The sequence below is a fragment of the Pan troglodytes genome, chromosome 3 (assembly GCF_028858775.2).
Source record: "Pan troglodytes isolate AG18354 chromosome 3, NHGRI_mPanTro3-v2.0_pri, whole genome shotgun sequence".
Lineage (NCBI taxonomy): Eukaryota > Metazoa > Chordata > Mammalia > Primates > Hominidae > Pan > Pan troglodytes.
Window position 1 is genome coordinate 87447638 of NC_072401.2, and position 26416 is coordinate 87474053.

The window sequence follows — 26416 nt, forward strand, 5'->3', positions numbered from 1 at the left end:
CTGTGAACTGGATGTCCAGAAAGATGTAAATACATAATTATTGATAGAAAATTTTGGGATGTTTTTCAAAAGCCCCCAGAAGTTCCTCTAAGGAACAGTTAGGGGTCATAGGAAAGCTCAGTGCTGGCTAGTGAGCTCCTAAGAGCAGAGAAATGCCCTCCTGTGTGCATCTCTAGATCTGATACAGTTTCAGCATTCATGGGGTGCTATAAACATTTGTTACGTTGAATCATGGAGGATAAGTATGTATATACTCGGGTGTTGTTGTTGCTGTTTTTGAAACAGTCTTCCTCTGTCGCCTAGGCTGGAGTGCTGTGGTGCAATCTCGGTTCACTGCAAACTCTGCCTCCCAGGTTTAAGCCATTCTCCCACCACAGCCTCCCAAGTAGCTAGTGTAAGCCACCATGCCTGGCTAATTTTTGTATTTTTAGTAGAGACGGGATTTCGCCATGCTGCCCAGGCTGGTCTCAAACTCCTGAGTTCAAGTGATCCACCCGCCTTGGCCTCCCAAAGTGCTAGGATTACAGGCCTGAGCCACTGTGGCTGGAGGGTATTTTTTTTTTAAAAGAAGAATGTAGTATTTAAAAGTTCATCATGCAATTAAACCTCATTGATTTTGAGAGCAAAGGAGCAAAGAAAAATGTGGCAAATAGCAAACCTACTACTTAAAGTAAACCTTTAGGAACTTAAGCAGGGCTGCTCACCAAATAATTCTTCTGGGTACAGAACTGATGTGGCCTTTAAATTACAGAGTTTATGTATAATAATTAACATCCAGGCCTTGCAGAAAACAATATTACCTCTGCAGAGCATATCATTTTCTTTATTGATCAATGTTCTTTACTGAAAACACAATGATATGAGGATGGGTAGGAGTGCCTTAGAGCGCTCCTTGAACATATATACACAGTGGTTAAGAGGAGATTCTTTGATGATGGACAAAAATTCAAGTCTAGTTTGATTGTTTTAGCAACATTACAGGTAAGCAAACAAGGCAGGAATGCAAATTACCAGAAGAGTTATGCTTCCTAGAGATTCACCAATTTTGTAGCCTCTACTTATCTCGAGGCAAAGTTGTCTGACAGAGATTCTCTCTTCTGACCTACTCCTATTCTTTTCTCTTTTTTATTCTTCCTCTTAGTATAAAATTTGGTAAATTTTAGTTAACAGAACATCTCACAAGTTCCCACCCTGACTTCTTTGCTTATTTCATAGAAGTAATGCTAAAAAAGAAAAATATATATTTTTTCTCCCACAGTTTATGGATTACATCCTATGCAGATGACACGTTGGATAATCTCTTTTTTTCCAGGATGAAACATATTAAGAAAATAAAATACACTCTCACAAATGCCCACTACCTCGAGATAAATAGGTAGATCTCACAATATCTCAGACATCACCTAGGAGAGAAGAAATAAAATCAAGTATTTGGAAGAACCTGACAGAATACCTTAGCCATACCTCAGCCTTTCAGAGAGCAACAGGCGTGAAATGTTTTAGAAAAATAATTTCTGTTCCCTTCCCCCTTTTTATAAAGTATTCTCTCTCAGTGATCCATTCAAAAGATTAATAGCACTCATGGTCTAAAGTGCTCAAGATAAAACATGAAAACAAAAACCAAAGCATGGATTCTACTAGACAACAAAACATGTCTCTCCTAAGAATGAACAATTCAACCATTCCAGCTTTTCACACCTGAGAATCTTGGATTCAGTGGATTCAGAATATGCCAATGAATTAAAATTAAGATGAACCTTTCTCTTCAGTAATAGAACTTGCTAAAATTAGAGACAAATGAGTTACATGTTTTCAGTGAAAGACATATTCCTATTATAAGTCATATAGGGAGTGAGGCTCCTAAAAGCAGGTGGCTAACTCTATCTACAACAAACATTTTGACAAGCTCCCACCAACATAATACATGGCATCAAAACAATCCGAAGGCAATTCAAACGATAGCTTCACGTTAAGTAGCTGAGGTACTGGGCAAGCAAAATCTAATGAAGCTATATTTTCTCTGGAAGGCAATTAGTAAACTGCTCATATTTTGCTGCTGAAAGAATACATCAGCATGAACAGATGGAAATTTAGAATTCCACAAATGGAATTACAGACATTGATTTAACTTTCCCCAAGCAAATGAAAACCACAAAATACGAATTGCTCTTTCTATAATTAAGCACATAATTAGAGTGCATCAAATTCATATCCATTGTAGCTCATGTTTCTTCCTCCTCATTTCTAAATTTATATATATTCTGAGTCTAACAAACCTACTGAGAGTTCAACTCCACACTGAAAGAGTCTTCTATGACAGATAGATGGTACTAAACTATTTCTCAAATTAAGCCTGCCATGGGTCACACTAGCTTTTTCACAGCATGACACATGCGGCAATAATAAGAAATCCAAAGACTCAAAGAGGTAGTCCTTGTGGCAGGACAGATGGAGAGAACAGCTGAGGGAGGAATTCAGCCAGTTTATTAACTCCATGTGAGTAGAACAAATCATATTTAAAAGAATTCATAAGGACATTTGGTCTGAAAAATGGAATTTAAATGATGGCAGTTTTAGAATGGAGAAAAGAGAATCATGATGTCTCACAGTACAATATCACTGAGTTACCTCTTTGTTTTTCTACTTCCAGGAAACAAAAGGTCACCAGTGACCTGCACACAGATTATAGACCAAACTGGTGAAGGGCACTTGGGAAATACTTGGACTAATTGTCAAGTTTAAAATATACAAGAAATACTAAAACATATTATGGAAATAAAATCACTAACATGCTAAACATTACAGATACTTGAAATTATTCACATTGTTAATTATTCTTTTCCTCATTCTAGGATACCGTAGTTTGTCTTACATGTGAAAATATTTAGGGGAACTTAGATAAAATTTTTGTTTGATATTCCTAAAATGCTAGAAATGACCTCAGAAATCTTTTTGAGAATAAGGCCTTTATAAAAACCTCCAAATAGGTCTTTCCTGAGAAAACTCAATTGATGTGCTTTATCAAGTATAGTAGTATGTTTCATTTATAAGCTTTCCAAGTTGAAATCCAAAGTAATAAGCATGTTTCAAAAAAAATCTAAAGTAAAAATGGGGAAACTTACTAAAACTGTGCGCACATATATAGCATCAAGAAATAAACTAGCAGTAAAATCCAAGGTCATATTCAGCGTGATAGGCACTGCAGATCTTTTCTATTAATAAAAAGCAACAGAGGCTTTTTCTACCCATGAAATGTTTTTTTTTTTTAAAAAGAGTTTTCTTATTATTTTAGTGAAATGGAGTTTTTCCTTCTTAATAAAAATTTTCAAATTTCTACCAAAAAAAATCCTTAAGTAATTCAAGTTTTGCAGTTTATGCTTATTTAAATATTTGATAGGTATTTTCTGCCACTTGAGAGTTGCTATTAAATTTTATATAATAAACTTCACTTGCAAACTGACTTTCTTCTCAGACAAATCAAATGACAGCAAACAAAAATAATGCCTATTAACTATTTTAAGTACATTACTGTACCCTGTACAGTAATGAGGAAAATCAGGAAACAAAAACTGTAGTTTCAGAATTTCAGATGGATTAGTTATTCAGAAATTATCTTGAGGACATGCCCTAACCTTTTGATATCACTCATCAAAGGAAAATGTGACTCACAAAGACTTTAATCCCCTTTCCTCCCAACGGGAGATACAGTCTGTACAGAGAGCTGTTTGCATTTATAACTCATTTAAATCATGCCTTCCAGATACTTCAGGTTTAACTCACGGTGCTACACTCAAACTAACCAATTTAATAAAAGGATTATAAAATATTTGAAGCAAACTTATGTATATTTTATTCAATGGTTTATCTCCAAACAGTAGATATCTACTGATGAACTATTTGAACATTAGATGCATCAAATTCATATTCATTGTAGCTCATATTTTTCCTTATCATTCCTAAGTTCATATATACTGAGTCTAACAAAGTACATTGCTTCTAGTTATAATCAAATATATTTATAAGTCTATTCTTCACCATGTTGTTTCAGGAATTTATTATGGATTCAAGAGAATTCAGTAAAAGACAACTGGCTAAGCCACAGTTAATAAAGGTAGAAACAATGCAAACAAGAACTCATTCATGGAGTAGATTTAATAGAGCAAGTAACACAGGATATTCATAATCAAATGATATTAGCTTTTACAGTAAAAACGTATTTGAGAGAATTAAAAGTCAGTGATAATAAGGAATGAGAATAACTCCTTCCCATCATCCTCAATCGTGTGAACTATGCTCGAAGGCTTCAGATGGTCAATAAATTAATACATAAATCTTTAAAATATAAATTAAATATTTTTATTTAGTTGCTATAGTAAATAGAAAGATTTAATTTATAGTTTAAAGATTGTATACTTTTATGTTTAGTATAGCAACTTTAGGATTCTTTGGTTTTCAGTAATAATCTATGCATTTGGGTAACCAAACTTAGTCAGCTTGGTCAGGACTTTTTTGTTTGTTTATTTATTTTATCTTATTTTATTTTATTTATTTTTTTTAAGACAGTCTCACTCTGTCTCCCAGGCTGGAGTGCAGTGGTGTGATCTCGGCTCACTGCAACCTCTGTCTCCCGGGTTCAAGCAATTCTCCTGCCTCAGCCTTCCCAGTAGCTGGCACTACAGGTGGCTAATTTTTGTATTTTTAGTAGAGATGGGGTTTCGCCATGTTGGCCAGGCCCAAACTCCTGATATCAAGTGATCCACCCGCCTTGGCATCCCAAAGTGCTGGGATTACAGGTGTGAGCCACTGTGCCCAGCAGGACATTATTTTATATTCAGTCAAATAATAGTTTAAAAATCATAGCTAAAAGTGGATAAGCATAACTTGTTAATTATGATTCAAAGCAGTTGATGCACATCTGGTTGAAGATTAGCAGATTCTCACTGCAGTTTAGTTATAACTGATTAACATTTCAAGGGACATAGGATTTCAGATTCTACAGTCAGGAAACCATACACCAAACAAGTTAAATAATCAAGTAAGGTAGATAATTCATATTTGGAGTTTATTTTGTTTCTTCAGGAGATGATAAGTTATCAAAGATTCATTCAATAGAAATTGCTATTAACTATTGGAAACCTGCCAAGAACAATAAAAGCAGGGACCTGTTGTTTTTTTCATTTTTTGTTTAAAAATTCAATGCTGAATCACTATCATCTAGGTCAGTGTGGAACACAAAGTGTGGGTTCAGTCAATATTTATAGAATAAGTGAATAAATACTAAACTGTTAACAAATAGTCAAAGCTTATGTGAATAACTCTGTTGGATAAAAAAGAGAAAAGGATAAGAAGTGAAGAAGAGATAAAAAAGGAAGAAATAAAAAAGAGGTGAGTGAGAAGAAAGTGAAAAGTTCTTTCCTTGTGAAAGAGGTCTTTCCTATGGCAGCAGAAGAGTAGATTTACAGCAACCTAAAAGAAAACAGATGGCTGAATCCTTTCACTCCCCTTACGTACATGTGGTCCAACATTTTCTCGACAAGACTGTAGCCCTACGACCAACAATCGAAAGAGTGACATCAACACACAAAAGGAAGGAAGTGCACATTCAGTGGAAACCCCAATGAGAAATACGCTTCTGCCAAGACTATCAGGTTGGTATAGTACTTGCGATTTCTTGGCAAGAAATCATGAAATACTTGAAGAAATTAAATAGTTATTGGGGGATGCTTACTTCACTTTACTAGGGGAGGTCCTTGAGTACCTCTTCTAACATCTAAAGTCTTCTCCTCTCCAGAGGAATTGTGCTCCGTTCCCTGGTTACTTCTCTTTTACTTAGGGATTTCAGAATTGTAAATAAGGAAAGAATGACCTGGTAAGTGCCAGCCCTGGACACATTTGCCCACAGATGCTGTCCTCCCCCTTTCTTTAGTTGCTCTTTTTCTCAGGGGGCTGGACTCTATTAGGCCATATTTCCCAGGTTTGTCTGTCAGTTGCCTTAGGGCTGGTCTCAGCCAATAGGAGGGAGATATCACCAGGAGGCAGAGGGGAGAATCTAGGCCATTTCTCCCCACCCTTTTCTCTAGAAGCAGCTGTATCTTACCTGTGTTAGTGACTCTAGCTCCCATTGGACAGGCCATTACTACCTGGGTTCCAGTAAATAGCCCCCTAGCTCTCAGGTTGGTAGTGGCTTCCCATTTTTGCTTATCTCTGTGTTGGTCCAAGAGTGTCTGCTTTTGACTTCTGCATTGCAATATGAGAACATCCTTATCTCTGACACCTTTAAATGCCCCTTAGGGTCTCATCTACTTAGATCTCTGATCTTAGACCACATGTCTCTCCTGACTGCCCAGCTGGTCTTGACTGCTTGGCCTACATATCTGCATCAGCTCTCTCTCTGGAATGCCCAGATCAAGCTCTGGAACCTGTTCTACTTTGACTACAGGCTTCTGACTCCCTTCTCTCTTTCTTCTGATCCCATCTAGCTCTATTCCATTCACTTCATCATGGTTGCTGGTCCTATAGCTGCTCAAAGTTGAAAAGTTGCTACTCTGAATGCTGATGTTTGCTGAACTGCAGGACAAAACCACTCTATAATTATCTCTAAGTTCCCACTTCAGATTTACTTTGAATAGATTTTAGGCATAATAGGCATACGCAATATCAAAGTTTACATATTTGTGTCACAAGAAGATTAAAAATAAAGTATATTTCCCGCATGATTGGTCATCCCTTCCATGCATCCTGTTTGGTAATATCCAGTAAGATATAATGGCAGACAAGAAGATGGATAAAATAATGTCAGATAGTAACTCTGCTCACAGGGCATGGAATCTATGATGGCCTTGTAATAAAATAGCTTAATATAGCCAGGTTAACTTGTTTCTATAAATTCTTTCACCGTAGGCAAAAATAACATAATCCCTAAAGTAGTGAACTAGTAAATGATAATAATTAAGCATTTAAGACCCTCTTAATCACTTTACATTATAAACAAACAGTAAATGTGTAATAGTGTTGACTATTCTGGGCTCATGTTTCTTAAGTGTTTATTTTAATTGAACTTCAGCACTAATACATGTAACTGTTACTCTGTTTCCCAGGTTATACTCTCCCTGGGAATCTGAAGATCATGTTTTTTAATTCAGGATCTGTATTGGTAGATTAAATTCCCACCCAACCCTGTCCCAATTCCCAAATTAATCTTGAGTTAGGTGAAAAAATAACAAGCAAGCTCAGCACTGGCCCTGTTTACCAAATCACCTTCCAGCCAAATTGGTTGAATTAGTTACACCTTTTCTCTTAGTCTAGTGGAGGATGTCGTGTGTCCTTAGATTCCCAAACAAAACATGCCCACTCTCTCTCTGTGGTCTACATTATAGCTGGAGTACAATTTCCAGGCCTCATTTCCAGCATTCTCTTCTGGAACTTTCATTTGGCTGCCACACAGAAGGTCCTATGTTTCCTGCCAGCTGTCCTCTGGGTTCTCAAGTACCCCAGGTTCACCTACTAGAGAAAAGAATTCCAAAATGCCAGCTGCCCAAGCAGCTCTACCTGCCTCTCTGCCCTGATTCCCAGAGTAAGGTTTCAGCCATTAAGAACTGTCTCTGGGCATCTCTGAAACAGAGCCTTCAACACAATGGTCTATCTGGTTGATCACCACTGGCCATGAAGCTTGGCCTCAACGCCTGTCCCATCTTAGGGGATGGTTCTAATCTCAAGTCTAGCTCCTTCCTTTTAGTCAAGAATTGAGGAATCATGAAGTGTTCTCTGACTCCATATGTTTGTAATAGGCTTCTTCATGATGATTTATTTGAGTTTCGATGTACTTGGTTTTGGCTGAACTCACATCTCCCTCTCCTTCTCCCTCTCCCTATGCCCTTGCAAGGAACAAGAACTACAAAATGGAGCCTTTTGTAAGGCCATTGCACTCAGGAGCTTTCTTGAAGTGCTCTGAAATTTCTCGCAGAAATAAAGCTATTTAAAAAAATAGTTACGGCTTATGTTCCTCTTCTTCTGTGCCCTGAGAAACAGTTAATCAACTCTTCCTTAGCTTGGAGTTCATCCAGATGCTCCTTAAGGCTTCTCTGTAGCTCCACTCTCAGTGGTAAAGCCACCACTGGATCCTAGCAGGGTGCCTAAACTCAGTAATCTGGTAAGAGATAAGGCAACAAAGCTTCATGAACATTGTATTTTCTTCCAACAGGGCACAAGGAAGATATTAAACTGAGTTCCCCCCAAAATCCCAAAAATCTCCTACTGATAATCAAGATTTGTGCAATCTATAATGTGTCTTTATTTTGGTTTAAACTAATGACACTAGATTTTCTTCTACCTGGCAAAGAAGAGGTAGGTATACATGAAACAAAAGAAAAAGAAAAAAATGGACCTAAAATCATGTGGGAAATAGATCATTGTCATCATTATTCAAAAAAAGAAACGTTGTGGAATATTTCTGCAATTTCCTGGCCAGCTAGTCTTTTTCACCAGACGCATATATCTTTTTCAAATATCAAAAGATAGTAAAGCTATGCATGTAAAAGTCATAATAGTAATAGTAATTATAAGTATTATAAGGGTAAGAATAATTTATATGATTCTTACTGACTGCCAAGCATTTGCTAAGCACTTTAACTCTTCAAAATCTCAGAATGCTATGCTGTACATATGATAAGAAAGGAGAACTTTCTTAGTTTAGAAAACTGAGTTGCAGAAAGGTTAAGAAACTTGATCAAAGCAAATTAGTAATGGGAAGAGCAGAAATTTAAACCTAACTCATCTTTCATACCTATGAAGATGCAAATAAGTCAACCAATTACATTTGTGTGTAATATATTTGCCCTCTTGATGAATACTGAACCAGAGTTAGAGCACCTTCTATTTGTTTCATGAAAAAGCATTGACATTATACACGACTTGTGTATTCTACTTTGAAATCACACTTTGTTACTCTAAACATTATTTGAATAAGAACTTGCTAATAATTTGAGCAGTTATTTCAAAATATTTATGTACTATTACTACACAGATGGATTACTCTTGAGCTTAGCATCCAATTTTTAAAATTTTCTAACTCATGTGTACATGACTAATTTTCCCTCTCAGAATTATGACAACATTCATTCATACGCTCTTCTCTCTTGATTTTTGTACTTTGGTAGTTTGGGAAACATGATAAGATAGCTCGTAGTATAACTAATAGCTTAGCACACATAGCATATCTATACTCTTTTGACTTTTCCTCTAAATATCACCTTATCATAGTTTGTTCTTTATCCCCTATCCACTTGCCATTATTTCCATCCAATGAAACTTATTTTTCTTCTCTCTCATCTTTGAATTTCCTTCCCTCCCTAACAGCATGTGAGTTACTTGAAAGCTCTTTGATCAGAATAAAAATCCCAATTATTTGATACTTCCATTTATTTGGATTATAAAGACATACACGGGTATATTTTGCAAAACAGTCTTGTCAGCCCTGGCAGAAGATATATCACTATATTATAGCTTTGCCATGTGTCCATAGAGAAAGGTTATCTTTTAAACACATGTTCATATGCAATAACAGAGACATGAATTCTAAGGATATTGCAGAAAGCATAGCTGACTACTGATTCTAGTACCTTCAGGATCTTTCTCTTCTTAGTTGCGACTACTGTAATGCACTTCATAGAGTAATAAATTGTTCTTGCCCTAGGATCATGATTCCCATCTCTTCACTACAACATGTCTAGATGTAAGACATGTTTACCCTTGTATAATCAATGATCTGAGTCTAGATGTCAAGTACTTGCTTGTTCTGTGTATTAACTGTCTTCTTTTTCTGGAACTGCAGGCTCTATCAGATCCTTCCCCTAAAATTCATACATCCTGCCTTGTTACTATCGATGCCCCAGCATGACCAATATCAAAATGGTTAAGAAAAAGGCTCCAGCTATTTTAGTATCCTAAATTTTATCTTTTCATTCTACAAAGAAGTTTTTCATAAAAAGTTAAAATAAATTTAAAAACTCATTGATACTATTCAGTAAGATGTTATAGATTCCAAGCAACTATCTCTTTTATAGGCAACATAATTAAAAGTGAATTACAAATGCAGACTTTATGACTCTAATTAAACTCTAGGCCACAATGCATTAAAAACAGATTATACATATTAAGTTAGATATAAGAAAAAATAAATATGCCACATATTGAGGCATAAGTTAATATGCCTCAAAATAAATGAGGAGAAACAATTTCAGATAATACATATTTATATAAAATGTTTATCAACATAACCTAAAATATTTTCTTGAATTTCATCAGAGATAAAATTTTTATACTTAAGTTTCGTACACATATACATCATACTTTCTCTCACTTACTTCACTACTTCATTCCATCCCAAGAACATCTGTGCAAGTATTTCCCAAGTGTGGGAGACTGGAAGAGGTTCTATATTTTGGTTGTAAGAATATATATTAATTTTTAGAACATTATAATTAAACTCAGAAATATTTAATTGTAGGGATATTATTTTGTAAGAATCAGATAAAATGACTAAAAATTAACTTGAGGCAACATGAAATCTCAACATCATTGTAAAACTAAGAGAGCAGATCTTAAACAAAATGTAGTGCAGTCTTCACACTTGGGAGATTCACTAATCACTTAAGTGTTTTCTCTGAAGTTTTTAAATGCTTAAAGATTGGGTTACATTATGAAAAGGACCTGTTTAATATTGTGTCTGTAAAGTTCAATTCTACCTAGTTCTCACTGCCATCTTTCATATCTTCTCTAGTGAAGAATGAAGAAATGAGAATTATGTGTTTGAATCTAGCACCTCTGACATGGAAAAACACGTGGTGAAGCAGAGGAAAGAAAACTGAAAGAAAGTGAAAATATCTTTAAGAATACCTTGGGGAAACAAACAGTATTTCAAATGAAAGATTAAGAACAAATCCAAACAAATGGATTGGAAGGTATTCTGTAAAAAAATATGAGATGCTTTAGCACAGGTACTCTAAGAATTTGAGAAGCTTCTCATGTTTAAGGGAGAAGGTAACATTCCTGATAGAAACATTTAAAGGCAGCGCAGAAAGGAAATTCTCATCAGGAGGCCTATAGAACACACATGGGCAACAGCAAGCCCCCCTTGCCCTGCTCAGCCCTGGATCCATACAGAGGAAAGGAGAGAGGTACAGATGAAAGAAAGAGGTTGAACAGAAGATAGTAAATGGTTGAAAAATATTTTTAAAATAGAAAGAGTTATGCTTCTGAGAAGATTCTCCATGTCTGGGTATCAGACATGGAGATACATCATACTGATCAACCTGAAGTAATGTACTTACTGAAATACCCACTTCTAGTTCATCTAGTTCATGCAAGGTTTCACAAAGCCACCAATCGTTTTAATCATCTTATACAAGCTTTCTAATTGAAATATTCTTAAGTATCACATTTTACTAGTGGCAGGTATCTTTTCAAAAAAAAAATACAAGCTAAGCAACTTGTCCTCTGTTGTTTCCTACCACTAAGTTTGCATTAGAAGAGACTGGCAGTCAAACACACAAGAAGAAACACAAGTATTGGCAATTTAACAGAAACAAATGGTAGTGTATCATGGACATCTAAGGTTTGTAGGACTAAGTCATACCCTCTTCTAGTAAGTCCTGAAAAAAATGTATTTAAAACATATGTTGAAGAAAATAGCTTTTAGAGGGGCAGATAATAGGCTTTGGACTTAGAAATTTTATAAAAATCCATTGTGCATTCTTTAGGCTTCTAGTCCTATTCAGTTTTTGCTATGAGCTATGATTTGTTTGTGGAAGCAAAGTAAAGGCAGCCTATTTCTTACCGCCTCCACTTCGGCTGGGTCATACCAGACGTTGATGTAGGGATGCTGTAAGGCGTCGTCCACTGATATTCTTTTTGCTGGGTCAATCACTAGCATCTTTGACAACAAGTCCCTGGCTTGGCTGGCTGAAACAATAAATGAGAAAAACAATTAGTAAGATTTTGATTTCAGTAAGGAAATTTGTCAGAGAGGAAATTTAAGAAAACAAAGTATGGAATAGTATCTTCCTTCCAAACATCAGGTAAATCCCTTGATGTGATGGAAAAGAAAATGCATTTTACACCTGTTTCTTTGTGTCTCTAAGCCTAAGGCTTCATTCTGAGGCTCTCCAAGGGTTGTAACACTTTGGGTATATAATTATTCACGCAAACTTCTTAGTAAAATGTATCAACCTGGAGAGTTTATGTAAGCAAAGTCATCTTCTTTGGTAACCTGTATGAATATAGGATAAACAGAATAAAGAGCACAGAGTGCAAATGCATGATGTTCAACAAATGTGTGGACGGCTGTTTGAAGTTAATCAACACATATGTCTTTATATTCTTATTTATACAACGGAATTATCAGAATTTTAGTATATAAATTGACTTAAGAGTTTGTATCATACAAATTTTTCTTTTCTTTTTGTTTTTGTTTATTTATTTATTTATTTATTTTTGAGACGGGGTATCCCTCTGTTGCCAGGCTGGAGTGTAGTGGAATGATCACAGTTCACTGCAGCCTGGAACTCCTGCGCTCAAAGCATCCTCCCATCCCAGCTTCCCGAGTAACTGGAACTACAGGCATGCACCACCATGCTCGGCTATTTTTTCTTTCTTTCTTTTTTTTTTTTTGTAAAGATAAGATCTCCCTACATTGCCCAAGCTGGTCTCGAACTCTGGGCTCAAAGGATCCTCCCACCTCAGCCTCCCAAAATGCTGGGATTAAAGGAGTGAGCCACTGCTCCCAGCCACAAATTTCTTATATACATAAAAACAATCAAAGAATTGAAGTGATAGAAATAATATCATTCAACTACTGAATTTTATTTTAACATTCTGTAATCATCAGGCATTTTTAATCAATGGAATCATGACTTGATGAAATCCAGTAGTTAAAGACTGAAGCCAGTCTAATGCTACACCAGACACTAATGAGAAACTCTATATTATGTAAAGGTTATCATAATTAATTTTATGGTTGTGGGCAGTAACAGTTATAAAATTATATGGTGATAGCTATTTATTTAGTAAGATTGTTAAAAGACATTAATTTTAACCTCTAAAAATATGTAAATTTTTTAAATTAATATACTTTAAGTTCTGGGATACACGTGCACAACATGCAGGTTTGTTACATAGGTATACACATGCCATGGTGGTTTGCTACACCCACCAACCTGTCATCTACATTAGGTATTTCTCCTAAAGCTATCCCTCCCCTAGTCTTTTACATAAAGTTTTAACAGAAATGAATATCTCAAATCAATATTGTTACTCAACTGATCTGAAAATTGAACCGTGAAAGTATTCAGTTTATTCTAACTATATGGTAAAACATCAAATTAAAGATAACAAAATTTAAATGGATTTTTCAAAAAATCAACATAGATGACTCTGGATACATATCCATTTTTATGTAATCAATTTTTCAGATTAAAACAACTTGGCTAATTCTACAAATTTGAAAATTATATAAAATACAAAAATCAGGAAATAATATCTAACCCCACTAGCTAGAGGCAATGACTGTGATTATTGGCATATTTTTTCTAGTGCCGTTCATGTATTTTTCACGTAATATTAACCATACTATAGTTAAAATGTAGCAATTAATTTTTTACCTGTAAGTATTTTCTTGGTAATTACATCAATAAATATATCTTTTAATTTTCTGAACAAATATGAAAAATCACTAGTTAAACTTGAGAATTTTTTATTTCTATTAATCATTTTTCTGGGAAACTCAATCCTAGAAACTGATTATCATTACTTTCAAATTAAAACTCTGTACCACACAGGAATAACAAAAATACAGAAATACTTATACATTAATTCAATATTTAATTTTTCTCATTGCCAATGGCCTCCTAATAGCCTAACAGGGCTGTGTTTATTTATTCATTGCTTTAAAGACCTCTTTAATTTGTAACTGATTTTACATCCAAATTCATGTACCATTCTCATAAGATTCTCTCATCAAATCTATCCATTTTTCTGCTCTTAGAAAGGGCTGGGGTTAGCCGGGCGTGGTCGTGGCTGACACCTGCAATCCCAGCACTTTGGAAGGCCGAGGCAGGCAGACCACGAAGTCAGGAGATCGAGACCATCCTGGCTACCACGGTGAAACCCCATCTCTACTAAAAATACAAAAATTAGCTGGGCGTGGTGGCGGGCGCCTGTAGTCCCAGCTACTCGGGAGGTTGAGGCAGGAGAATGGAGTGAACCTGGGAGACGGAGCTTGCAGTGAGCCTAGATCAGTATCCTGGGCAACAGAGCGAGACTCTGTCTCAAAAAAAAAAAAAAAGGGCTGGGGTTACAATGGATTCTTCATGAATAGGGTCATGAACTACACCAATACAAAATCATCTTGCTAAGAAACAATACTATTTTTAGGAAACAATATGGGAAAATGTTTCAATGCTTTATCTTTCATTCTTTTATTTGAAAGCAAATGTGTTATGCTCTTTTCCAAACACAGTAGAATACATTCTTCTCTTTGGTTATTTGTATATTAAGATTATTTATAATTTGTCAATTTTATATTAAAAATTAAATTCAATAATCAAATATGCAAACTAGTTTATCATTTACAAACATAATTGCAGAGATTCAAATTGATTTAAAAAGTAAACTCAAGAAAATTGGAATTACATTATGAAGTATAATATATATCTATTTTTTGAGACGGAGTCTTGCTCACTCCATCTCCAGGCTGGAGTGCAGTTGCCCGATCTCGGCTCACTGCAACCTCTTCCTCCTAGGTTCAAGCGACTCTCCTGCCTGAGCCTCCTGAGTAGCTGGGACTAGAGGTGTGCGCCACCATGCCCAGCTAATTTTTTTATATTTTTAGGAGAGACGGGGTTTCACCATGTTGGCCAGGATGGTCTGTCTCGATTTCCTGACCTCTTGATCCGCCCGCCTCGGCCTTCCAAAGTGCTGAGGTTACAGACTTGAGCCACTGCCCCCGGCCCTGAATATCCAGACAATTCTAAAATCCGTGGCTACTCCCCTTTGTAGGAACGATCTTTGAAGAAATATTTCCTTAACTTGAGGCTGTGCCAATTAAAGAATTGATCAATGTTTTAGGTGATGGGTTATGCTAATTGCTCTGATTTGACCATTATACCTCTATACATGTTTCAAAAATACCACCCTATATCCCACAAAAATGTACGATTATCATGTGTCAACTAAAAATAAAAGGAAACAAAGAGAAAGAGATAGAGGTCTCTATACTGTGTGCTTGTTTGGCCCGTCACCCTCATAGTTGTCCTCAACTCATTCCTGAAGGGCATACCTTTGAGTTTATTGTGCTCGGAGTCCGCTGGGAAGAGGGAATCTGGGAAGAGTTTGGGGAAGGTGAGTCCCGCATACTTGGGCCGATTCTCCACATAGTTTCTTACTGTGGGTTGCAATTTCTTCATGAATTCTGGACATGGTGTTCCTAGTTGTTCAATTACCTTATTCCACTGGTCAATATCTGAGAATTGAACAGTTAAGGGAAAAAAGAAGAGCAGACCACTAGCCTTTCAACAATTGGGAGACTAACTCTTCTCAAAGTCCTCAACAGTCATTAATGCAACTGTAGTTTTAATAAGCAACAAAGAATGAAAATATAAAATCAGACTTGTCAGGCTATGAGTCTTCTTGAAATTTTAAATTCACTTTTGAAACTTATATACTTTTGGAAAACTAGCAATTATTTAACAAAATAAGATATCATGAAATAGTCTTTGGGGTGTACAGATAAAAAGTTATTCAAATAACACAAGATGAATCTCATATTCTGCAGAAAAACTTCTATATAAATCATGTGCTTCAGAAGAAAAATATAAAATGACACATCATAGTGACATTTTTATCCTGAAGTTACCTCAATTATTTATATTTTAAAAATGACAAATACACAAATATTTTAGATTATATTCATTTACATTTTCCTAAACTACCTTTAATATATTTTTTCTTCTCTAAAAATCTGGAATTTTTTTCTATTTTTATGCATATCAACATAACTTTTATAGTAAAACAACTCATTAGTTCTTTGTCAGATTCCTAAAAATCGTATTTATTAAACAAAGAAGCCACCTATTTCATAGCTATTGTTTTACTGATGACATCACTGAATATTGTTTTCAATGAAATATGAGGGTGAACAGAGGAATATTCAATTTTAAACAACAGATTTCTATCCAAGTACATCCAAGTTTAGAAAGTACATTAAGCATGGGGAATACCACAGAAAAAATATTCCCTCTCTATGAAAATTAATACCCTTTTAAATTGGAGCTAGCTCTTTTTGCAGACATACTCAATGATTGAGATTCTCTTTTTTATCTGTCATTAATATTCGATATATCAGAGCCTTGATAATGATAAACACCATCTACTCTGAAGAACCAACTGGAAACAACTGATTTAAACAAATTTCCTCGCCATGTGTCAGTGAATAATAGAGATCTTGGAAATTCCCTTAAATCCAATACTGCAAGCAGTATTCTCTCCTACATTGCTTATTCTTCTACAACTCTGTTCTTTGGTGTTAAGTTAGTTAACTCATTTCCGCTAAGGTAAGGTGTGACAGTTAAGGGACTCTTACCATAATATTACTTAGTTGAAGTTTGTCAAGTCTTTACTCCTAGCTATTCAAGAGGTTTGGACTGAAAAAGATTGTCAGTCCTGATTAAAGATAAACTTAACTGTATTCAACAAAAAGAAATATATAATACAAACAGTAGATAGGAGATTGAACAAAGATAAAATCAAACTAATTTGCAAATCCTTTTCTTCATCTCTATAATCTGGCTGAATAAAACTTAAATTATTACATATTCTGTCAGTTATTGGAATAAAAAATATATAACCATGGACTATGAAGATATGAAATGAAGGTGGGAAAAACAATAATATTCCTTAATAAAGCAGTAGTAATAATTAAACAAGAACATGCTTTGATAGAAGCTCATCTAATTATCATGTGCATGAGAAAATACAGCACTAATTCAGAATCACTAGAAATAATGAAACTAAAACATTATATAAGGTTAGAGTTACAAATTACTCTTAGATAAGAGCCTGTATTAATACTATGGATATAGGTAAGCTATAAGTACTTAGACATACTTAAATAGAATACATTAGTGTAGTTAAATAAAACCTAAGTGCTTGTCATTATAAATTATGAAGAGACATTTTTTAAACAGGTTAGCATGCCCTACCAAGCTATCATCATTGATCGAACTTCCTCAAAATTCTAACCACTCGATGTCAAACTTAAAATAGAAGCAAAGAAGATGTCAGATTTTCTGTAAATAAGTCATTTAACAAAGTTGGCAAAATAATCCCAACACAGTATTATATCCTAATTACATTTGCTAGAATTATAAAGATATACAGTAAAGAACTGATTTTAAAGAAGTACTCCCAAAACAAAAAAACTGATACTTTTATATTAAAGTTTAAGGAGAGTCAGATATTCTGGAATTTGTTAAATAAGAATTGTTAAAATGTTTCTTGTAATAAATCATAATTAGAATCTAGAGACACACTCAGCGCTCTTTCCTACCTTAGGTTGCTTTTAAATGAAACACTGTTGTCATTCTTGATGCAATGGTTTACAAAAAGAAGGGTGGCAAGAATCTTTAATATTGTCAATGAAATAGTTAAATGTTCATACTGCAAATCTAAGTTACAGTGATCTTTAAAAGTCTGTGTCTTTATTTTAACCAATCAATTTCAAGATTTTTCTTCCCAAAAACATATGTGTGTGTATATCTACATATGGTAAGTACTAGTTTTCTAGATGTTCATAGAATACAAACATGAACAACTATGTCCAATTTAGTTGAGCACATGATTTTTCTTTATAATAACAATTAACCTAACATAAACCAAGACTGGAACTCCTATCTCCTGTTTCCATGTTCAGTGCTTGTTTCAAGTATTCCAGTAAGAAAAAGTAAATTTGGAATTGATATGGTAAAAAATTGCTTTAATTTGGCCATAAAATTAATGGTGTGTTTTGTCACAAGCAACTCCCTTAAAGAATGTTTCTGAAGCCCCTTCCTTAGTCTATCAGGCCAACATATTCCTGTAAAACAATTAATTTTATCAATATTTTATATAGAAAATAAGGTGATTTTTAAATGGGAAAACAGATTTCCACAAGGATTACATTTTTAAAGTACATAAAATATTAACTAGATTTTATGATTATGTATTAATTGTTAACATGGTAAATATGTTTTTAAAGAATGACCAAAACCATTTTTGTAGAAGAATTTATTTGCTTTAGAATACCCATAAATTATCATTTTTATACCACATAGAGTAAGGATTTACAGATCTTAGCCCTGTGAGGTTATCAGAAAAGCAATAAGTATATTTTTTATATTTTTGATGTGCTGTTTCAGAAATTATCACCCTTAACATAAATTATGAAATGCATTGAATACAAATGGAAAAATGGCATTTAATAAGAATTATTTGACAGTAAATCACCTGATATAATTCTAAATTGACTACATAAAAGTAGAGTTATATTGTAAGAAGTTCAATTTTATAAGTAGGGCATGATATCCAGATAATGTACAAATGCGATATTACTAAGGTATTCAATAAATAGTATTATAATAGAATAAAACAAAGTAAATATGAATAGTAAAAATGAGTATCTGAAATCCTAAGATTGAACATTTTTCCAACTAATATTATCAATTAGCTAATAACTTATATTTCAAGCACTTCTCTTACTTTAGCTTCCTTTGTTAGGGAACTTTCTAAAACGATAATGCCTTGAACATAATGTATGAAAAGGGCAATTTTTGGGCCTCTCATTTGCACAGGCCCCTTATAAGACTAATCCTTTTCTGCGTATTGTGGGTCAAAATTATGAACATAATTTATGCCATCCATATTTAAGCCTTCAGAACTTACTAAGTGGAATCATAAGGAACTATTTAATGGCCTCATCCAATTGTTTCCTTTGAATGACTATATCTTCTGTTTATGTTTTCTTCTATCATTGATTGCTTTTTGTTACTATGAATGTGATTTCCAGAGCCAACACCTCATAGTTTCTGACTTGCTTTGTACTCTGCTCTAGGCCTTATATCCAATACTTTGTGCAAAAATTTTCTGACCTCTCTTTGCAATTTAAAGAACATCAGTGTTTATCTCTAAATTATTAGCTACGTTCTTAAAGACAATATTGCCTAATAGCAATGTCGTTATAGAATAGTTCCAGGAGAGGCTTTTATCATGCACGCCAAACAGCTGTTTAGGCACAATGTTGAGTAGGCTTGTGTGGCTTTATATTAGCTCTGTAGGAAAGAATTTTGTGATCAATTAGTAATGTCTGCAACAGATGCACAATAAGGAAATTGAAGCACATATGCCATGTGTTAGGCATCATTATATTAAACTGTGGTTCCCAAACTTGAATATTCGTAACGCAGGGAACTTACAAAAATACATATCCCTCCTCCCTACTCATTGATGTACAAGATTCTGAGTCCACAGGTCTGGGCTGATATCATAAAAAACACCAGTGGTAATTGTAATCAAGGATGGGATGATATTTTGAGAAATACTAATGTAGAATATACTAAAAAGTCTCTTGAGAGTTACTAAGTCCAAATGTAAGAGTAAAATACTAACATGTTTCAGTTTTATGACACAAATTAGAATAGGATCAAATTCACCAAAAGATTATTCCACACCTGTTTGTTAACTTGGGGGTCATTCACCTGAGAATACTCAGAGAAAGAAAAGTGCTAATCTTTATTTCTTTGCCCCATGTAATTTTCCTGCAAAGGCCATGGGAAATTACAGTAAGTGGCACATGCAGTCTCCCAGTAGAGGGAGAAGAATTCTGCCCCTCATCATCTGTGGGAGAACTGAAATTGTATGCTGCTATTACCTGGGGAGTAGTACCCATGGAAAGTACTAATTACAGTTCTTTGTGATTAAATTTGTTGTTAAAAGAATTTTTTTCTAAAAACAAGTATAAGGAAATACATATGTATATATATATATATACACACACACACACACACACACACAAACATATGATAGAGTTCTGAATCTAGATTTTCATGGTTATGTTTCTAATTGTTTTGTTTCTTTAAAAATGTTTTTAGGGGCCAGGGACAGAGGCTCATGCCTGTAATCCTAGCACTTTGGGAGGCCAAGGCAGGAGGATCACCTGAGGCTGGGAGTTCAAGACCAGCCTGACCAACATAGAGAAACCCCGTCTCTACTAAAAATACAAAAGCAGCTGGTTGTGGTGGCACATGCCTGTAATCCCAGCTACTCAGGAGGCTGAGGCAAGAGAATCACCTGAACCCATGAGGCACAGGTTGCAGTAAGCAGAGGTAGCACCATTGCACTCCAGCCTGGGCAATGAGAGTGAAACTCTGTCCCCCACCCCCCCAAAAAAAAGAAAAAGAAAGATGTTTTTAGGGTATTTTTTATTTGAAAATGTTCTTTTCCTCTCACAAGTCCTTGTCAGATTCTGGTAACAGGAAATATGAATAAGTGACTTAATAAACAATTGTAAGTAATGTCTGTTTTAATTATAAATGAGCATAGGAAGAGGAATTATAAGCCAAAACACATCCAAAATATGAAGCTGGCAAATTAAGTAAAAGGCTATTTGTACACTGACACTAGCACATTGCTAGTGTTATAATAAGGGACATGGAATATCCAAAGGCTGTTTGAAGCATGCTATAAATCTATTCACTATTATAATCTATCTTTACTTACAAATCAAAAAATGGAGAGACATGTAACATATATATTAATATGTGTAGCAATGGCAGAATTTTCATTAAGCTGTTGAAGGTTAATCTTTGGGGTGTTCTATTTGCACAGGCCTCTTACAAGACTAATTTTTTACTGGTAATTTTATTTTTTGTAAATAGCACCCACCTTCAGTTGTATGATATTCTGACCTCAAAAATGCTGGATTTGATTCTCTCAGCATGTGATAGTATTTTGAAAATGAGAAGAGGCCTTGGAGATCATGTAATTTGGCATCTCTATTTTAAAGCTGAAAAATATTAAAGTCCTTTTCAATTTGGTAAATAATTATAAACAAAGAAGCTGATACAAACAGCCTACACGAACAGAAATATAGAATCTACTTAAGAGAAATTTAAGGACACTGTACTCTGTTCTGTAAGACCAAATCGGGAAAGTTACTTTCACTTCTGTATATAATACTACATACAATGGAAGTTAAGAAGAGGCAATCAAGCTTATATGAGGTCAAGAAAACCTGCCACTTAAAGCACAGCTGAAAAAACTTTTGATATTTAAATTTAAAAAGGAAGATAGAAGTAATCCCTGCCCCCATGCTAGCATTTTGGTCTTTTGGTCTCTCTTACTCTGCAGCTATTATCACCTTCTTCTAGTATTCTGCACCTTTTAATGTAAGTATCATGGTAATAGGAATTTTTGTCTGTTTTGTTTACTAATATATCTCTGGAGACAAAAAGTACCCAGTACATAGTAGGTACTCAAAAATATTTATGTTATAAATGAATGTCTATTTTATGTCCAATCAGAGTTTTGTACAGACATAATATAAAGAATGAAAAAAATAAAATATTTCGAAGAAATGACAGCTGAGAAATTCCAGTAATTGAATAAAGGTTGGAATCTAGGAAACAATGACTCTCAAGGAAGACAAATAAAAAGAAATCCATGCCTAGTCTCGTAGTAGAGAAACAGCAGATAATCAAAGACCAAGAAAAAAATCCCAAATGAAGGAAAAGGGCAGATTATCTCCTAAAATGACTATTACACTGACAACTCTTTATTTACCAGCAATACTGTAAACAAAAAGCAAGTAGAATAATATCTTTAAGATGCCAAAAATAAAATAAATTTCAATGTAAAATTCTATATCTAATTAAACTATATTTCAGGTAAGGGAACCTCAATTAAAAAATAAGAGTTTCATTATCAAGGACTCCACTAAAGATACTTCCAAAATACGTACTTCGGGAGAAAAAAATAATAATCTCAAAATAAAAGGTCAAAATGTAAGAAGTAGTGGTAAGCCAAACAAATGGCAATCATAAGGGTGAATCTAAACAAACTACCTTTATGCAAAAAAATCATAATATTGTCAATTTATGAGCCTAAAAAGAAAACTAAAATACTGAACATCGATAGCATATTTAAGTCAGGACAACAACTATCTAAATGAACATGTGCCAAGATCCTTTTATGTTGAGAAGAAAGATTAAAAGAATCATCTTAATTAAAATAGCATTTTATACAAAATTGAGCTTTAAATACAACTCCAAAATAAATACCAATAGGGATCTTTTTTTTAAAGTTAGTAAGCCAATTCTAAAATCTTAATAGAAGAGCAATGGTGCATTAAGAGTCAAGATAATTCTGAAGATGACAAAAATGAAAGGTATTTACCTTACCTAATATAAGTGCAGAGCATACATTTATATTCATTAAGAAAGGGTGTTCATGGTGCAGAGATAGACAAACAAACCAGTGGAACAGAATATACAGCCCAGGACTTAACATCCCCCTGCACATATGTGGAAACTTATTAGAGAGACAGAATTATAGATCTGTGAAGAAAGAGTAAGTTAGTCAATAAATGAAACTGGAATAAAGTAGGTCCTTCTTTCACACATACACAAAAAATCAATTCCATGTGGACTAATGGTTTAAATGTAAGAGATTAAACTTTAAAATATTTCCAGTAAAGTTATAGCACAATATAATGTTATAAAAGGATTCTTAAGACATAAAACATATAAATTATAGGAAAAGACAGATTGCCAACTTCTAAAACTATTATAAAATAAAATGGGAAAATAATCCAAATACAAGAAGATATTTGCAACACATAAAACTCACAAAAATTAGGTGCCAAATTATATAAGGAATGTCTACTAATCAACAGAAAAAAAAAGCACAATAGAAAAAAATGTGTTCATTCTTTGTTTATAAAAAAGATATTTTACCAAGGGAAAATATTAGTGGCCAATGAACATAGGAAAAGATCCTTAGCCTCCCTTGTAGACAAGGAAATGTAAATTAAACCTCCAGTGAAATAGTATTTTATATCCAGGGGATTGGTAACAAATTTAAAAATAAATATGACAATGGCAAAAGTTGATGAGGATGTGGAGCAGACAGCTACATACTACTCTAGAAATCAATTTGATGTTACACAGCAAAGTTTAAAATGTGTATGCCTATGACCCCTGGCATTTGTTATTAAGAAAACCTTGCACATGTGCTCTTATAAGCATATATTTATAGTACTATGGTTTATAAAAGAAAAAAAAAACAGTAAAATCCATATATATTCCAAAGTCTACTTATAGGATAATGGGTTAGTTATAGATACTCATAGACTGAAATACTATTCAGCAATGAAAATGAGTTAACTATGTCCAGTCCATGAACAGGAATAAATCTAAAAAATATAATGTTAATTTTTTAAAAAGTGAGTCACAAGATAACAATGACAGTATGGTATGTAAAATAAATAAAACTAAACCATAGATTGCTTAAGGATAAATATGCAGGTAGTAAAAACATAAGGAAAGTCACAGAGATAGTAAAAAGAAATATTTAGAACTGTGGCTAACTCTGTGTGGAAAAGGAAGGTTGTGGTAGGTGGAGCACATAAAAATATTTGAAAGTATTGGTAATGGTCTATTTTTTAACCTGAGTGGTAGCATATGTGTGTCTATTTATTAATCTTCTTCAAAAGCTATGCATTTCATATTAACTCACTTGTTTAATATAAAATATTTTATAATTTCTTAAGTAAAAATGTCACCTATGATAAAATTCATTACATCTTCCCCTCCTTCAAAATTATCCCAACAGTTAAATGTTGATTCATTTGTAGAGCATTAAAAACACATTTGATTGAATAAAATTCAATTAACATATATGTAGGAGTTCAGTCAGGGTGGTGGGAAAAGTTGTAAGAAAAAGTTATAGGGAAAGACTCAAACCTTCTTGGAAGGCCAGGAGGTTTTGCAAAAGCTTCAGAGGAGAAATTGCTGAAGGCAGCCAAATTCTGTTATCCAGAGCCTGAAGGCAAAGGGTAGATAACAAGGGAATGTAAAGGAACTTATCTAGATAAGTTGGTTTACTTATGTCTCCAGAAACCAGCCTTTGATCATTCCTGCACAGGACTGCTCTCTACTCAGGGGGTTGGCAAAGTTAATTACCCACAAATTGTGCTCGCTCCAAGCCTTTGTCATTAAATCTGTACTAAATAAATGCAAGTGTCACCGGCTTATGGGGGCTGCACTCTGGGTTGCACTGCACTTTCATTGGCAGTGCTAAGGGGTGCAGTCCACCTAGCCATGCTGTCAGGCAAAATACCTGTGTCAGAGTACTTTTGTCATCCATCACTCAGCCAGAGTCTGTGGGACAGACTTGGCACATATACTTAAAATACCTACTAAAAACAATGTGTTAAACCTTTTTAGGCCCAAAAGATAAAAGATATAATACCTTTTTAACATTTTAAGTTTTGTTCTTGAGTTAGTTCATATATTAAGAAGCCATGTGTCTGGGGAGGCAGAGCAGGATGGCAAAATAGAAGGCTCCACCAATCATCCCCCCTGAAAGGACCCCAATTTAACAACTACCTACACCAAAAAGCACCTTAATAAGGACCAAAAAATCAGATGACCACTCACAGTATCTGGTTTTAATTCCACATTGCTGAAAGAAGCACTGAAGAGGCAGGAGAAAATGTCTTTAATTGCCAGCGCCACCCCTTCCCCATCCCCCAGCAACAATTGTGTGTGCTGGGGAGAGGGAGAGCATAGCATTTGTGAGGAAATGAACTCAGTGCTGCCCTTGTTATAGCAGAAAGTAAAAACAAACCAAATTCAGCTGACACCTGCCCACGGAAGGAGCATTTAAACCAGCCCTTGCCAGAGGGGAATCACCAATCCCAGCAGTCAGAACTTGAGATCCCACAAGCCTTACCACTGCAGGCTAAACTGCTCTGAGGCTGAGAATAAACTTGAAAGGCAGTCTAGGTCACTAGGACTGCAACTCCTAGGAAAGTCCTAGTCCTGAACTGGGCCCAGAGTCAATGGACTTTTGGGGCATGTGACCTACTGAGATACCAGCCAGGGCAGCTAAGGGGGCACTGGCATCACCCCTCCTCTACCCCCATGGTGCATAGCTCATGGCTCCAAAAGAGACCTCTTCCATCCACATGAGGAGAGGAAAGGGAAGAGTGAAAAGAACTTTGTCTTGCATTTTGGATATCAGCTCAACCACAGTAGGCTAGGGCACCAGTCAGAGTTGTGAGGCCTCCCTTCCAGGCCCCAGTTCCCAGATGATATTTCTAGACACACCCTGGGACAGAAGGGAACCCATTGCCTTAAACAGAAAGACCCAGTCATATCAGGATTCATCACCTGCTAACTGAAGAGTCCCTGGTCCCTGAATAACCAGTAGCATACCCAGGTACTACGCTGAGGGCCTTGGGTGAAACTCTGAGACTTGCTGGCCTCAGGTGAGACTCAGCACATTCCCAGTTGTGGTGACTATGGGGCGAGACAAAAAAGCAGAGGGAAAGTAAAGGGGACTTTGTCTTGTAGCTTAGGTACCAGCTTGGCCACAGTGTGGGTAGAGCGCCAAGCAGACTCTTGAGTTACCAATTTCAGGATTTGGCTCTTGGACCGCATTTCTGGGCCATTCAACTTGGAAAAGAAGAAGTCAAGTAACTCTTGTTTGCAGATGATATGATGTTATGCTTGCAAAAACAAAGACTCTAACAAAAAACTATTCAAATTGATAAATTCAGTAAAGTTGCAGGATTCAAAATCAACATACAAAAATCAGTAGCATTTCTATATGAGAGCAGTGAACAATCTGAAGAAGAAATCAAAAGTGTAATCCCATTTATAATATCTACAAATAAAATAAAATACCTAAGAAGTAACTTAAGCAAACAAGTGAAAGATCTCTACAATAAAAACTATAAAACACTGATAAAAAAAATTGAATAGGAAACAAAAAATGGAAAGATATTACATATTCATGGATTGGAAAAACCAATATTGTTAAAATGTCCATACTACCCAAAGCAATCTACAGATGCAATGCAGTCCCTATCAAAATACGAATGGCGTTCTTCACAGATAGAAAACACAATCCTGAAGTTTATATGGAACCACAAAAGACCCAGAACAGCCAAAGCTATCCTAAGCAAAAAGAACAAAATTGGAGGAAATCACATTACCTGACTTCAAATTATACTACAGAACTATAGTAACCAAACAGCATGATACTGGCATAAAAACAGACACATAGATCAATAGAACAGAAGATAGAACCCAGAAACAAATCCACACAC

The 26416-nt window shown here is 34.9% G+C and overlaps 1 protein-coding gene across 27 annotated transcripts in view; it reads right to left on the reverse strand.

Moving 5' to 3' along the window:
- The window catches only part of MAPK10 (mitogen-activated protein kinase 10), a 567525-nt gene that overhangs the window by 40017 nt on the left and 501092 nt on the right, over positions 1 to 26416 (reverse strand). For all 27 annotated transcript variants that reach the window (XM_054683822.2, XM_063808966.1, XM_063808956.1 and 24 more), the window contains 2 exons: positions 15332 to 15514; positions 11834 to 11958 (listed from right to left, as the gene is read on the reverse strand). In XM_054683822.2, the coding sequence (XP_054539797.1) occupies positions 11834 to 11958; positions 15332 to 15514 (308 nt within the window). The remainder of the gene's footprint in view (positions 1 to 11833; positions 11959 to 15331; positions 15515 to 26416) is intronic.